The 16,314-nt window shown below is 39.0% G+C and overlaps 2 protein-coding genes across 11 annotated transcripts in view; one reads left to right on the top strand and one right to left on the bottom strand.

Moving 5' to 3' along the window:
• POLK (DNA polymerase kappa) overlaps positions 1 to 2,597 on the bottom strand; it is a 36,584-nt gene extending 33,987 nt beyond the window's left edge. For 3 of the 9 annotated variants that reach the window (XR_014951028.1, XR_014951029.1, XM_085565980.1), the window contains exon 1: positions 1,858 to 2,347. The gene's annotated coding sequence lies outside the window, so the exon portion shown is untranslated. The other 6 variants (XM_085565979.1, XM_021531820.4, XM_085565981.1 and 3 more) reach the window with 6 other exon arrangements.
• Positions 2,598 to 2,621: 24 nt separating this feature from the next.
• The window catches only part of CERT1 (ceramide transporter 1), an 80,869-nt gene continuing 67,176 nt past the window's right edge, over positions 2,622 to 16,314 (top strand). The window contains exons 1-2 of one of the 2 annotated variants that reach the window (XM_021531823.3): positions 2,622 to 3,055; positions 6,409 to 6,543. In XM_021531823.3, coding sequence (XP_021387498.1) covers positions 2,960 to 3,055; positions 6,409 to 6,543 — 231 coding nt within the window. In that variant the 5' untranslated portion in view covers positions 2,622 to 2,959. The remainder of the gene's footprint in view (positions 3,056 to 6,408; positions 6,544 to 16,314) is intronic. The other variant, XM_021531824.3, reaches the window with a different exon arrangement.

The raw sequence follows: 16,314 nt of genomic DNA, 5'->3' as shown, positions 1-16,314 counted from the left end.
AGTTACCCACTTGACAGTGCTTATTATGACTGACATTCCAAGCAGCAAAACTCAACACTCCTGATTTTGTACAAGTAGTACACACAACAGTAAAACAGAACACCAGCTGTTCCGCTGATCTAAAAAAGGTGAGGACTATTTCCACTTAAAACAGTAATTTGTAAACTTCTTGCAATCCCTAAGACTCAAGAAGGGTACAGACTGACACTTGCTATTAAAGAACAAACACAGCAATAAATCACAAAGGTTAAGTAGAAAAGGTATAGAAGGAGCTAAAGAGAAGCCAGTGCATCTGATTTTCTACATTTCTTATACTTTGCTTTGCATCCTAGATTGGTCTTGGCACAGGCAAACCTGATTCTTTTCAAATGATACGCAACTAGAAGACTGCTCTTCCACAGCACACCTGCTAAACCACAATCATTAATGTAGTGACCTTCAAGGGATCGAACTACTATAGTCTGAAAAAAAAACACCTCTCAAAACGTGTGTTTAAGAAGAACTTCAAATCCTCAGCACTAAAACTTTCCTTTACAAATCTACTCCCACTGCATCCATAGTTGCTGAAAAGGGTATGGCCTTATCTCATTAAGAATAACAGACAGTATGTTATGCTTCTAAAAAAAAACGGTCAGAACATTGGAAAAAAAGGACAATTTACATAAAGTATTCACAATTGCAATACAGCTTTTGGAAGAACATAAGCTGGTGACACTGTGTTGAAAAACAAGATACACTGGGAGCATGCGGCAGATGTAAACAAAAATCTATTACCTAGCACAGCCAATGCATTCTAAGAAAAGCTGAAAATGCAAACCTTTAAGCATTCAGTAGTTCTTCTCAATGTTTGTAAAATGCAAGCCACAATTAATAAACAAAACAAATACTCTCTCTAAAAAGGATGGGTATGCTTGAACAACCTGAAAAAATATCTACCCAATGCATTTTTAGTATGTAACACTTGATTGATTCAATGTTCTGAAGGGGGAAAAGAAAAAGCAAGCTTCCTCTGTAACTAAGTGAATAGTTTCTGATCAAAGCACGACAGTAAATGTCTGTGTACATGCTACTGCCACTGCTGAAAGGACTTGCTCAGACATGTCTCTTCAACTCCTGCTCCTGAAAAGAAGTTCATTCAGAATTTAACTGGGAAAATACAACAGGCTTTACAGGTAATGCCAACTAACTTCAACAACATATTGCAGAGAAGAACTATACATTATTCTCATACATATCAATACTTACAAGCTACTTACAAAGCCTGCTTGACAAATACATCGAAACCAACGTGAAGGAGAAAAAAAAATGCACATGGTTTCTTCCTAAACACATAGTGAATGAAAAAACATTGTTTTTTGGCAAATTGTCTAAAGTAGCACTCACAGTAGACTTCTGTAAAAGTTTTTTCCAGTACATTACAGTGATCACACAAATATTAAGATATCTATGACTATTTTTTATTTCTAATAATTTAGGACAATGATGCTGCCTTCTGAATCATCCTCAGTTCTGCATTTATTGTAAATATCTTTATATCTGAGACTTCGAGCAGGTATGAATATTATTTAACTTTTAACTCCTATATATAGAGGATGCATATAAGTAGATGTGTCAATGTTCTTTCAAAAAAAAAAAAAAAAACAACCTCAGTGGAAACTTTCAAACAGCCTAACAAGGGAAAATTGCACAATGATTTGTCATACGGAAGAAGACAGAGAAAGCAGAATTGTGCACCATTGCTCTTACAACAGTAACAGAAGTGTATTTCCCAACCCGAAATTTCCTCAATCAACATTCTTTAACACACTTTTCCCCCCGCCCAAGAAATCAGGAGAAAGGAGATGAGTTAGTACAAACCTTAAGTCTTTCCCAAACCACTATATTCACTGTTCACAAGCCGTGAAGTGACAGGTACAAAAGGGTGCGGTTTTTTTTTTTTCCTATTCTACAAATACATCTCCACCCATAAATATCGACGAAAACACGTATTTCAGACTAAGTCTGAGGAAAAAAAAAAAATCCGTTTCTTCCCCTAAACTACGAGAGCAGTTTAATAAGCGGAAGACGGGGCAGGCGCAGTGCCTGGCACCGAAGCGGAACGCTGACCCATCGCTCTGCGGCTCGGACGGGTCCCGAATCTCACCCTCCCCTCTCCTTTCACACAGAGCCGGCACCATCTCCCGCCCCTTCCCGCCTCCTCAACCATATTTGATGAGGGAAAAATTTGGCGCTCAACCCCCTTCAATTGTCCTCCGAGTCCCGCCGGTTTGAGGCGAGGAAGAGAGGCTGCATCTCCTCGCCCTTGAAAGCAAGCAGAGCCTGAGAGACGCTTCGCCTCGCTAAAGATAAAGCGAATACCTCTGCATAAAAGACAAAGCAAACATCGCCCCGGGCAGCACCGTCGCCCTTGGTACCGGAGCTCCCCTCAGCCGGGGGCACTGAGGCGATACCCACCGGCCAAAGAGCGACGGGACCAAGATGGCGGCCGTGCTCCGTCGGAGTGAGACTACATCTCCCAGCACGTCCTGCGGCACGAGCGAGGGGTAATGGCGCTCGGGCTCACGGCCTTGCGGAGCAGAACTACAACTCCCGGGGGGCGCCGCGGCGGGGCGGGGCGCTTATCGAGGGTGGTGTTGAGCGCCCGCCTCGCTTAAGATGGCGGCGGCGGGAGCGCGCTGAGCGGGTGCCCGGCAGGCGGACGCGCGCTCGCCCCTCCTCCCCTCGCTGTCCCGGTGTTGTGGCTCTGGCCACGGGCGGGGTCTGAGGGGCCTCGGCGAGGGGATCCCGGGGCTGCGAGCCTGGTTGCCGGCCGGTCGCTGGCAGGGGCGGGCGGCGCTCGGCGGCGGCACCCGCTCGAGTAGAGCCCGGCGCTCCGGTCCCTTCGGCAGAAGAAGGCTGCTGTGGGCGGGGGCCGCTCCGGCTCTTTCCCAGCTCGGCGGTGGCTGCGGCTCCAGTCTCCATGTCGGACAACCAGAGCTGGAATTCCTCCGGCTCCGAGGAGGACCCTGAGACCGAGCTGGGACTGCCTGTTGAGCTCTGCGGGGTGCTCAGCAAGGTAAGCCGCCTCTCGCCCGTTCCTGCGTCCTGCCGCCCGCCATCCTCCCCGCTGTCAGGCCCGACCGCCCCGGGGGCTCGGGCCGAGGGGCCCGGCGGCGGCGGGGGGGGCCGGGCGGCTCCGCGGGCGGCGCTGGCACGGCCGGGGCACCGCCACCTGACGGCGGAGCCCCCGCCAGGCAGAGCCGCGGCGGCGCCGGGCGGCCCCTCCGCCAGCCCGCCGCCCCCTGCGGCCCGTTCTCGGAGCGGAGTCGCGGTCCCGCCGTGCCTGCCCCGAGCCCGCCGGCCGCGGGGCTCCGGCTGCCGCCGCCCAGGGCGGCTCCCGCGCGCCTCGGGCTCCGGCCGGAGCCGCGCCGGGCCTGGGAGCCGCGGCAGCCCCGGAGCTCCCGGAGGCGCCCGCAGCCGGTCGTGGCTCCTGGGGAGCAGGCACGGCTGTGAGTGCAAGTATCAAAACAGGGCATTGAAATACTCCTGCGGCAAGAGATAACGGGAGGAGCGGAATAGGAAAATGGCTATACGGCTTATTTCCCCTTTTAAAAATAAGCGTAGCTATTTTCTCTTTTATCGCTGAAAAGAAGGTGGCTTCCGAGCATGTGTCGGTTTATACTGGGAAATTTCATTTTCAGAAGTACTTTAGAGTCGACTATTGAATTACTTAGTTTCCATACGGATATCTTAATTTTTTTTTTTTAATTCAGAATAACGTTGAAATATCTGTAAGATTAAAGCACTATGTTTTGAATTTTTTTTCTTGTCCTACGCAATAAGGCTAGGCACAAGCCAACGTAGGCGGCACGGGATATAGAGATCTTGCACTGCCCTGAATGCGTAGAAAACAGCCATGACTGAGTTCACACTGTTGCGAGGGACTTTGTGAACTCCTTCCAGCCTGGAAATGTTCCTAACCCCAAAGATAAGAGGACTGGTTAGGAGAAGAGAAAGATCTCTGCTCTCATTTATAGGATCTTACCCAATATTGGATGGGGGAAGGAGGGGATGAGATGGATGTGAGATAGTGTTAGAGCAGTTACAGTAAGATTTTTGTTTGGCATACTTTTGCTGTTTTGTTTGTATTTTTTTCACAGCAAAGTTTTCCCTGGGTCAGATGCTTCCATTGTTAGAAGGGAAGTAATTTGTGGGATGTAATTAATTTTTATGTTAGCAAATTAAATATAAAGTCGAGGTGCTCATTCTCACTGGTGTAGCAGGTGAAGCCATAGCTTCAGACATTCTAGCTGAGGTGTGTGCAAACTTTTAATTTTTCTGGATGATTATGCTGAGTGTAGCAGAGAGTGTCTTTCCCATGAGGACCTGGAATTTAATCTGAATAGTCAAGTATGGCGAAACCTGTCTCAATGAATATGTTTGAGGGGTAAGGTTACCTTTTGTTAGTTGATACCTCAGTAATTATTAAGGTAAACTAATTAAAATTGAATGGTAGCATACTGAACTTTCTACTAAGGAAACACCTATTTTTAATAACTCACTAGGTATAATTAAGTTCTAAAATCATAGATGTAGACTGCAGTTCACTGTGTGAGTGGTAGTTTTTCTAGTAGTAGTAGTTCTTGCTTTCAGTAAAGAGAAAATCTATGAAGGTAATGGAGGAATTTGGTAAGAGAAACTTGTTAGAGGTATATCCTGCTGGTCTTTCGAAATCTTTTGAAACCATAGGCTTTTTTCCATTCTATTTCCTGCTAACGATTTTAAGGTGGACACAAAGAAAGAACTTCAGTGGTAGAGGCTTTCAGGAAGCATGAGAGTCTAGATGCTTGGAAAAACACTTGTCTTTTCTCTGCCAAAACCTCGTGCCTACCTAAGTATACTTTAAGAAGTCTCTTAATTCATGGCACATTTGGATTGCAACAGCAGATGCAATTGCAAGCTTTGATTGCAACAGCAGATGCAAGATTCACTACTATATATGTTTCTGTTAACTTTTTCACAGAAGGAAAGGTCGTTTTCTTTGCTTTTTTTTCTCGCAAGATAACTTTGGACTCTGCCTTGCACATCCTGGGAGGAGCTGGGAACATGAGAGATAGGAAAAGAGGAAGGCAGGAAATAATACACCTCTGACTGCTTGTGCTACCACTTCATGTGCTAAGCACACTTGAGGCTTTCTTGAAATAATGCTGTATTTAGCAATTAGATGTATTAAGAGATGAAAAAGGCCTTTATATTTTAAGAGCAAATCAAGGTCTTGCCTACATCTGAAAATTGTTAAGAATTTCTTAGCTATTATTTTTTTCTTTAGACCTCATAATCTTATTACTAAAGTTAACATGTAATTGGAGTATGTGTTAATTAATGTATGTAGTATGAAGGGGGAACTAGACTGTTAGTTGACCTTTCCCCCTCATTTTTTAGACTGCAAAATAATGAATGATGGATAGACTTAAATGTTAACCAGAATTTTTCATCGAAGAACATTTGTAAAAATCAAAGAAATGCTTGCATGATAAGATTTATTTCAATGCTTTTGTTTCTATTTTTATCAAATGTATGACATTTGCACCATGTTTAATTAATAAATATTAGTGTATTGTCAGAATTATAGGGTGTTGGGTGATTCTGTGCATTTCATATGATTCTACAAAGTGCAGACAGAAAAAATGCTGCAAACGTAAGAACAGTAATCAGAACTTTTGGTCACTTCTTATTAGATGTCTCTAGAATTAATCTGGAATTTGTTCCCAGAATATTGTTTTTGTTCAGTGTATGAATGTAGAGCCCCTAGAAAAATCTGAATAGCAAAAACATGATTGGATGTCTGCTGATAACCAAATATTGTCTTAGTGAAAGTAGATAGAATTAAAACCTAAAGCAGTATCTATGGCCAATATTAAATTAATAAAGCACTGAGTTCCCTAGGCACTGCAATAGCTATTTACTGGGATAATGGCATGTTTGTATTTATATGAAGATAACTTTATATCATATTTTATATAAATTATTCCATGTTCCATCCACTTAAGTCTTTTGGCCTAGCTTCAGATTTTAAATCAGGTGCCTAAACTCACCTTAGTCGTTAATGTTTGATTTATTTTCCCCTCCCTTGTTTTCCTCAATTTGTGTCAGTATGTTTATTGCCTTTATTGTGACTGGCCTTGGCAGAGCAGTTGGAGTCCAGACATCTGTTGTCTTACTGACCTTTCAAAACAACTGCTTTTTGGTTGTTTTGGGAGTTTGCAAAATTATTCTAGTAGCTCCAAGGAGAAAAAAAATGTTTTAATTTAGGAAGTACTTGTAAAAATACGTTGCTTTTTTCTTCAGGTGCTCAAAAGCCTAGAAAGTATCTATCATTCTTTTATTCTTGTCTTTCCATTGGCTGATCTCTGGAAAATTTTTTTACAGTGGACCAACTACATTCATGGATGGCAGGATCGATGGGTAGTTCTGAAAAGCAACACACTCAGTTATTACAAATCTGAGGATGAAACAGAGTATGGCTGCAGAGGCTCTATTTGTCTGAGCAAGGCTGAGATTACAGTAAGTACAGTTCTATTATTAACATCATTCATGTTTTGAGGTTCTATATATTTGTGTCTGCCAACATGGGTATGGCAAATTCTTAAAGGTCATCTACTTATGACAGTGGCATCAGTGGAGCACTATGGAGCAGGGCAAGGAATTCCAAATACTAAACCAAACTCTTTTAATTTGTGGCTTCGGTAAGCAACTTTTCATTCCTTTCGTTAGAAGGTTTTGTGGGTGGATAGACTGTCTGCCTCTGAAGGATGCAAAATTTTTTCCATGGGTCAGTTTCCCAGACCAACTTCCCAGAGGAGGTACCATCCTTCACAGTCTTTGCTCTCCAAAGAGGGTGGTGGTTCTTTGACTGTGGCCCTTGGCTTTCTGAACACACGTCTGTAAGTTTCCAAAAGAAAATGTTCTTTGCTATGCTTCTTTCTCTGAACAAGTTAGTGTGTTGCTGGTTTTTTTTTTTTTTCAAATGCTAAAAGAAGGTTTGGAATAGACTGGTAAGAATAAAGAGCCTATATATAAATGAGCATAAGTTTTATGAGGAGTGGGTGAGGGGGCTGGAGTTGCTTAGGCTGGAAAAGAGGAGGCTGAGGGGGGACTTAATGGCCCTCTTAAACTACCTGAAAGGATGTCGTAGCAAGTTGTATTTCAGTCTCTTCTTCCAGGTAGGAAGTGGAAAGATGAGAGTAAATGCTTTCAGGTTGTCTCAGGGGAGGTTTAGATTACACAGTAAAAATGCTTCACAGAAGGGGATGCAAAACATTGAAACAGGATGCCCAGGGTAGCGCTGGAGTAACCATCCCTGCAAGTGTCAAAAAAGGTGTGGCTATGGTACTTGATGGCATGGTTTAATGGTGAATATGGTGGTGCTGGGTTGATGGTTGGACTTGATTAAATTAGAGTTTCTTTCCCAGCCTTTGACTCGATGAAAAATTAAAAAGAATAATTTGTCTTAGAAGATAAAGAAAAAAAATACCTGCTTTTTTGGCTTTCAGAATTACAATACACATTATGACTAATGGTTGTCAACAAACATGCTGTAGTCTTTCTGCAATACTGTTAAATAGTCTATCCAGTTAGGTGATTTAGAGTAAAAATAGCTGGGCTTTCGCACAGCACACACATTTCTAAAGTGTTCAACCTTAACATGTATGTTCACAAATTCCTAAAGTAGTAGAGTTAAATCATATCAAATATGTGGAATTTTTTCAAGAATGAGAAGTATTCTTCCTTACTGATAATCAGCTTACAAAGAGAATTTTATTTAACACCTCTTGGTTAAAAAAATAAAAAGGACTGGATTGATTACATCAACTATATGTATTTTGGAGAGAAGTTTGTGAAGAAAAGGAGGTTTTTACATTTAGATGTCTGGCAAGTATTGTACTTGTCTAAAAATTTAAACAGATCATGTAATTTGTTTTATTTTTTTAACTGTTTGAGCTTCTAGAACTTCCTCAAGGTGTTGCTTAATCAGGAATTGATTGTGCACAACAGTCTCTAGGAGCTCTCACTGAGGTATGTCTTTGGCAGTCTGCTGAGCACATGATCAGAACTTCCAAAAATCTCTCAAGAGGCAAGAGCTTAGCATACCAACTAGGCAGAGGCAGGAAGGTGCTGGCAAGGATGTAGTCAAATGGCATCTGCAGGCATGTTGTACAGCACATTTCAGCAGCCCGAATTACAGCTGTGGTGGTGGAGTGAGAGGTTGTAGGGATACCACCATTGCTGCTGGAATGTTTTGGTACTTTGCAATTTACAAAGGGAAGCTGGCAAACATGTCTTCAGACGAGGTTGTATGTAACATTGGAGCTTTTTACAGGTATCTTTTTTCTTTTTCTCTCTGGCACTTGTTATATCTGGTAACTTGAAGTTTAATTGATGCATCTATTTTTAAGTTCTTGAACTTCTTGAATACATGGAGAAAGAATTAAAAGCATCCACAGTTCTAAAGGTTAATTGGATATTTTAGTTCCATTTTTGTTCAGGCTCCTGCTTTGTGAATGGTATTTGACAGTTCAGTTAGCAAATGGTATTTCTGAGAGCTAGTAAGTTCCATTTAGTTATATCTAGCTGTAATTAAAGTTATTGTTGTGGTGTTAGAAGTTGAGGAATACTATTGGATCATTTCCTGTCTCTAGGATATAAAAATATACTTTTGGAACTCTCTTGTAATTATTCTCTTTGTTTTTTACAGGTTGTACTTTAAAGCCAGAGTTTTAGCATTGATGCTTCTGTTGCTCCTGCAACACTGATAGTTGTTTAGTAGCAAATTAAATATTGTATTTTTTCAACTTTTCAATTGAAAATTGATTATGCTCAAAGATAAATGCTTAAGATATTCTTCTTGAGGTACATAGTTGATCTTTACTTCTGTATCCTCATTATGTCTTCAGTACCTGTAAGCTTTCCAGCATGTATTTAAATGTATAGGAAATCACGAACAGCTGATAAAGTAAGTGTTGAAATGATAATGTGTGGAAACTACCTTTGCTTTCAGTGAAACTTATTATTTACTGAATGATTGGTAATTAATTTGGTAAGGAGGGGATGTCAGGTTTCTTACTGTCTTAGTTCAGTTGCACTGATTGGATATAGTTGAATCTTTCACTATACTCTAAGTTCAGTTTCCCTTGATCTTGCTGATCCAGAGTCAGATGCATTAACTACTTCTACCTTAATCTGTTGTATTTCAGTTAAGTTTTCTGTAGTATGAGATGGTGTTGATAACTGTAATGTTCCCTTCTAGGAAAGGGTAGCTGGATTTTCATAAAGCTTTCTTGTAGGCACTTGGATTAGATATGCATGTTTAAATCCAATGGGGAATGTAATGATTTTTTGTGCATGATTATACTGTTACTATAGAATGACCACATTTTGTTAATATATAAGCATAAATTTGGAAAGTTGCTGTCACTGAGTAGTATTAATGTACTTCCAGCAATAAAGATTAGTCCAATTATAAGTCACAGTATTAATTGAGACATGAATATTGTATGCAGAAACCCACAGTTGATTCTGCTCTTGTTGTATCATTTGTATTGCACTGGGTAGGGATTGATAGATAATTTTACAGGAATATTTTGTAAGACACTCATCTCTTAACTTTATTTGATGAAAGAATACTATTTAAATTTATGCTTATTAGCACAGCTTTTTTGTGTGTTTTAAGTACAGAATTATATTGTCATACATCCAGAATAGGTATGGCCGTGTGACTGTAATCTTTCATGAAATGAAGGTAGACTACTGGGACTGAAAAGAGCAGATTTCTCTGGAATAGAGCAATCAATGATGAATATTTATTGTATATTCACTGGATTACATCAAGTAATGAACTGGACATACGTATTAAGCTATGGGAAGGATGATGAAAGTCAGTATATGATGCTAGGTGACTTGCCTATTCACATAAGACAGAACACTTCAAAGGTGTTTAATTGGTTTATAACAAGCTGGAGGCTGAAACTGAAGATGAAAGTTCTGCTGTGTGGTCGGTGGATGAGATGGAATTATGCATATTATAAAAAGTTCATATATGGACAAACTTAAGCTTTGTTATATTACTCTAGCCTGTGCATACCAAATTACTGCTGTTGATGGTAGTCAGTTGGTCTTTATTAAGATTACCCTTCTTTATCTTAAAGCTATGTAGTTCATTCATTCTTGAAGTCAAACTTCCAGTGGGGAATTCTGTGTACAAGGTTAAGAATGGATGTTCATGGCAGTTGGGTATATGTGGATCCCTGGGGCATGGTTTTGGAGTTGGAAGGTCTAGGGTCTGGTATGAAAAGAACAAAAAGAAAATGCCCTGTAGATCTGGAAGTCCGGCTTTTAGGCAACCTGGTCCATAAGCTTTTACTGTCTCTGTTTTGATTGCTGTGTCTGTTCTTACAATGCCACTGTTGTACAGAGTGACTTGTGCTAATTCATGTAGTGACAACATGATAAATCATGAATAACATGGTATGCTCTGCCCCCACTTCAGTCTAAGAAGAAGGCCAACACTAATTTGATCATGGTAGGAATTTATATTAATATATTGTCAAATCTCTTTATAGAATTATTGATATCAAAGTGTTAATCTGATGCATCCTAGGGGATTTTGCCTGGTCAGAGTAGTTCTTCTTCATGGATCTATATGGAGGATATTAAAAAATTACTAGAGAAATGTAATTCTTGGTAAGATTTTAAGAATGCTTAAACTCAGCTATGTGTGAACTTTGTATTTTTTGTCCGTAGAGGTGACTACCTACACAGAAGGAATTCCAGAAGCTTATGTTCCAGCTTAAACTTTAGTCTTTCTACTTTATTTGCCATGTTGCTTTAATCCAGTATTGATACTCATCTTCTTTCCTGTGTATATTATTTATGTAGAAAAACCTTTTGGTTTTAGTTGCTTAAACCAGATGCAACAACTGTGATGCAATGGTTTTCCTTGGCTTTGGTTATACTGCAATGATGTATATGCATACCAAAACTTTTATAGAAACTTGCTATTGGTTTCTAGTTTGGGGCTTTTGGATTACTTTGGGGGTTTTTATTGTGCTGTAAAGAGGCAAGTAGACAGCTCTGTGGAAATGCCTGAACTAGAACTGTGCAATAAATTCAGTTTGCATAGTGGAGATACTTTCAAGTAAACGTATTTGTTGAGGCTTTTTTCTTCCAGAAACAGCAATTGTAAAGGACAGTTGCTTAATGAAGGCAGTAATGACATTTTATATTAATATAAAATTGCAAGCCAGCCATTTAGCTTTAGAATTAACTTCTAAAAGGTGTGGGGGTTGAGTATCTATTGTGAATATGTGGATCACAGGAAAAGCAAGAAGATAGAAAATGGAATTCTGGCTGAGGGACGGTTTAGTGAGTTGTCTTAGCTTTTTTTCCTTCCTAAGTAGTAGTAAATTGTTCTTGTAAAGAACTTCATAAATATTCATTTTATAAATTAGGACAGATGTAAACATGTGTTACTTTCAGTTTACAAAATTAACAAGAATATTGTACATGAAAGAGCTAAACTGGCAGTTTTCAATTTTAAATTTCTCATTTCCTTATATATAGTCTGAAGAGAGACTGACATGTTTGTATCCAGTAATCAACCACCAAAAATAAAAATCTTACTCCACTTTTTAAAGATATGGTTAGTTGAACAGCCACCTTTCTTCAGTCTAGTAGTATTTCTGTTTTATTTATAGAGTGATACTGACCATTGTAAATAATTGGGCACTTCTGAGAGGAAGTACAGACTGACATTTTTTAAAATAGATTGGCTGGTTAACAGCAAATGCTTCATGAGCTCATTAATTAAAACACATGCAGAACTTTCCTATGTGTTTTTTTTTTTCACAGAAACATCAAACCCTACAAATCTCTTAAGGTTTATAATAAAGACGTGTATTTTTAATTGAAGGAGATGCCAGTGCTAGAGAAATGCTCTTAGTAGCATGAAGAGTCATGTCCTGCAAAACAGACTTTCAAAATGTCATCTTGACATTAACAATATATTGATGTGTTTCTTTTACACTTTATACAATGTGAAATCTTACAGTATTTTGGACTTTGTTGATGTGGCAGTGTATCGAGGTGGTATAGAGGAAATACAGCTTGGATTTACCTTTTTTTCTAGCTACTACATCAAAATTTGATCTTGCTAAGGTACTTGCTTATGATAAAAGAAAGCTGTAATTGCAGTTTGTATCTGCTGTTAGGTTTGCTTGAATTTGTTGTTAGTTAAGTTGAATTGGAACTGATAGGTTTTAATTTGTGGAAGTTTTTATTAAAAAGGCTAAGCCGTAAGACCATGCCCTGGGCAGAAACACTAGCAGTAAATTCGTAGTAATTACTAATTGCTTGGGTAAATATTGTTTCCAACTGTCTGAGGCTGCAAAACAATCTGGTGTAGCATGACATGATGGGCATTTAATTGAATAATTAATTTTCTGTAATTTGATAAAGTGCTTTCTCAGCCTTAGTTGCTACTTAAAAAATGACCCGAGTAAACTAAGACTTAGAATACAAGCCCTAACTGGGTCGGGGTTTATTTAGGTCATATGGCAGTTAGTACTCTTTGGCTTTGGTGTGTCTCTCAATCAAGTAGTTAAATCAACACTGGTGGGAGATCTTGCCTAAGTGGGAAATGGACATTCTAAATAGAGGCAAATGTGTTTAGGAATAGTTACTCATATGTGAAAGACCTGAGGTGATTTTGTTTTGGAGAGGAAAATGCCAAAGAGCAACAGGATGGAGAAGAAGGGAAAGGGACTAAATGCCTAGGAGATAATGACACTGGGCTGCTGCTGGTGCGGTACATGGAAATTTCTGGAAATACAGGATTTTCCTGGACAATTAGTTTTGGCACTCATATCCTATGTACAGATTTGTGTATGCCTCTTAGTTGTCTGAACCAGCCATTGATGGCTTGATGTGAAATGAAAATGTGTGTATATATTGAACTTTTATAAACGGTTAATATCCTTGTCAAGCAAAAAAAAAAAAAAGAACTGTTTGGCAAGGTGGAGAAAGGAATGATTTCTTCTGTAGTGTTTATAGAAAAAATTAAGTCAGAAATGGAAAAATGCACATCTAGATCAGCTCAGTAAGGCTGTTCTTTTTACTATGATGCAGGTTCTAAAATGATTAATATGTAAAAAATATCTATAATATACATTAACCAAATATCTTGCCCTTACTTAATATTGCTGAAGAATTAGTTTTTAGTATTTGAATATAATAATGTGTTGCCACACTCTTGAAACTAGAGTTGTAATCCAGCAGTATTTCTGTCGTTTTATTATCAGTGAGAATATAGTTACCCAACATTACTTTTTTTATTAAGATAATTAAATTCTAACACTGTTCATTATTTGACATACACTTCAGGGTCATAGTTCTTGCCTGTGGAGCAGTATACTGGAGCAGTTTCATGCTGTGGAGTATTTCTTGCAGATGTATACTAAGTTTTGAATAATTTCAGTGTTTTAGGTATTAAAGCTATGATTTTGTAGCTCAGCAAATTTTCTATGCTACTTGTAATCCTTATTCTTGCTCAATCTGAATTTCTATGATTTTTAGTAAGATTGATTTATAGTTGATTTCTTGTACACTTATATGGTTGGTTTGTATGTCACCCTGTCCAGGGCTGTACTGTTGCTCAGCAGTCCTCAACTTACTATTTATTATCTGATGTGCCTTGTGATAGCTGTTAATGACATTTTCAACAGCTCTATGGAGGTTTTGTACAGTATTAGACCTCACTATTGGATATGCATTCACAGAATACTAAGTCATAAAGTCAGAATACTTTTCATCTACTAATATGCAGCTGCAGCTGGCCGTCTCTTTTTCGATGCTTCCTGAATCTTAACTGCATTTTTTATTCATGCAATTAAAATAGTTTGTCATAGATGACTGCTTGAGTGTTGTTTTCTTCTCCCAGCTCATTTTCTTGCCTCTTCCTTTAGGCGTATACTTTAGTTGCTCTTTTCCCATATTCATGTTGAATTCTAGTTAGGGTAAAATCAATCAAATAGTGTGGCCAACTTCACCAATTTTTAAATCTGTTGGATGTATTTTTCCTCTCTACTGAAGCCCATCATTCCTTAGTTAAGAGGAAAGAGTTAAGTTCTGTTAGTTGGAACAGAACTTACTACTGCAGGTCTCCAGGTATTTTACTGAGGTTGTACTGTAACTGGTATCTGATATGTTCTTAAGGCTTGTGAAGTTGCTGTCTTTTAAGGACAAGTATTGCTCTTTCTTAAGTTCTCTTTTACAGCTCTTTCAAAACTAATTATGTGTGCATATATAGATCTATATGTATACACATGCAAATGTATATATAAAATGAGAGGTAGCTGTGATGGCAGACTTTAGACTGACAATTCAGGTCAATTTTAAACTTTAGAATGAAAGCTTTTAGACTGACATTTATTAGCAACATGCCTTTTCCTTTTAATTAGTTTTTACACATTGTTAATTATTGCTGTACATTACCTATCACACAGTAACCATTATCATCTTGTATTCAAAACAGTCACTTATATCTGACTTACATCCTAAATTATCTGTAACTATGCAGTCCAATGGAGTCACTATCATATTTCTAGCCTGATATCTTTGTTCGTGATGGTCCTAGTTGCTAAGGTGAAGGTAATTTAATTGGAGAACTCCTCAGTGAGGGATGGGGAGGGTTGGATGACAGGACAGGTATAGAACTGAAGCATGCATCTTTTGCCAAAACACACACACAGGTACAAATGAGGATCTTTTGTAAGCACCTTTTAATATATTATTGGGGCACTGTGATTCTGGAGAGGTGAACCTTTTCCAGGCTGTAGCCTAGTGGCTTCCTTGCCCTGTTGCTCAGCTGTTTGGGTTTTTTCTTTTAAGTAGTCACTGCTATCAAGAGCAAAAACAGCCTTCCCAGCTGTGTAGGATGTATGTTTTCACTAACTGGTACTTGACCGTTAAGGAATTGTTTATGGTTCTGGGGCTATGGCTTTTCATCTGTGTCCATAGTTTCAGGGTCTTTGATACCTCTTGCTTAGATTTTGTATCATAACAAGAGACACCTGGTTCCAAGGTCTAGTTGATAGAGCCAGTTTTCATAACAATCTAATGAGATCAGCTCAGGTCTGGGAATTGCATAGTTAGTATAAATCCTGTTGCTAATAATGTTTATACTGCACTTATAGAAATGCTTACACAGTTGTACTGTGTTAAGTTGCTTATGTTGGATTCAAACCAAGCTAATCTTAAGTCTTAGTGTGGTGCTTCCACAGGTAAATTAGGCCCCTGTTCTAGCTGGAATGCCACTGATTTCCTAGAACTGGAATTTTCATTCCCATCACCAGGAATCTAAGTCCAGGGTGTTCTCCCTGTCTGTAGGCTTAATACAGTGCTGTGAAGCATGGCTTTTCTCTTAGGATAGAGTACCTTCTCTGGATATTGACTCATTAATTTCTTGTGAAATCCATATTGTTCTTTTGCCACTGATCTATGTGACAGTGCTCCTGTGCCACACTGCAGTACACTGAGTGAGGTACGACTAAATTAATCTATATATTAATACTTAGGAGTGCAGCCAATGTGAGTGTGATTCCTGCTCCTACATTTGACTGTCCAATAATATTAGCCTTTAAAAAAAGTGGCTCAGACAGTGTTTTTTGCGTTCTCTAGAGTTGATACAAAATTGCTTGGCTTTCTTAATGATTAATAACTCTGGTTTTTTGCTCTATATTATGTGGTTCCTAAGAAGTTTAACATGGTAATTTGTAATCAATTTTAGCTTTATGTTTTTCTGTAGTATAATTCTCTTGGTTTTATTTTTTCTGTGGCTGATGCATGTTCTTGGTGGATAGTGCAGCTATTTTGTTCCAACTGGAAACATGAGGAATGTCATATGAATTTGTTTGCAGGGGATTCACTTAGACTTGGTTCTCACCAAAGCAATAACATGTATGTTTCCATTTCCAGAACTTACAGTTCTCTCTAAAGGTAAGTTTTATGAGTTAAACCAAGTTTCAAGTTCGTCAGACTATATTTAAACAGGACAGGCCCATTAGTTATATCCTGATTTCTCTCTGTGTGTGTGTGTCTAAATCTGTCAATATCAATTTGCTAATCCATGGAGCTTTTACATGTATCTGTAGTCACTAGTAGATCACTTAAGGTGACAGCTGCAAGCATGCTGGTTTACAACTATTTCAGACTAGCCCTCTTTCTTCAAGTAACACAGTGCCATTTCATGTCTTTGACTGATTTTTAGCTGATATTTATAGT

This window comes from Lonchura striata, chromosome Z, assembly GCF_050655825.1.
Source record: "Lonchura striata isolate lonStrDom1 chromosome Z, ASM5065582v1, whole genome shotgun sequence".
Lineage (NCBI taxonomy): Eukaryota > Metazoa > Chordata > Aves > Passeriformes > Estrildidae > Lonchura > Lonchura striata.
The sequence above is the reverse complement of the archived record's forward strand: the minus strand, read 5'-3'. Positions and strand labels throughout refer to the sequence as shown.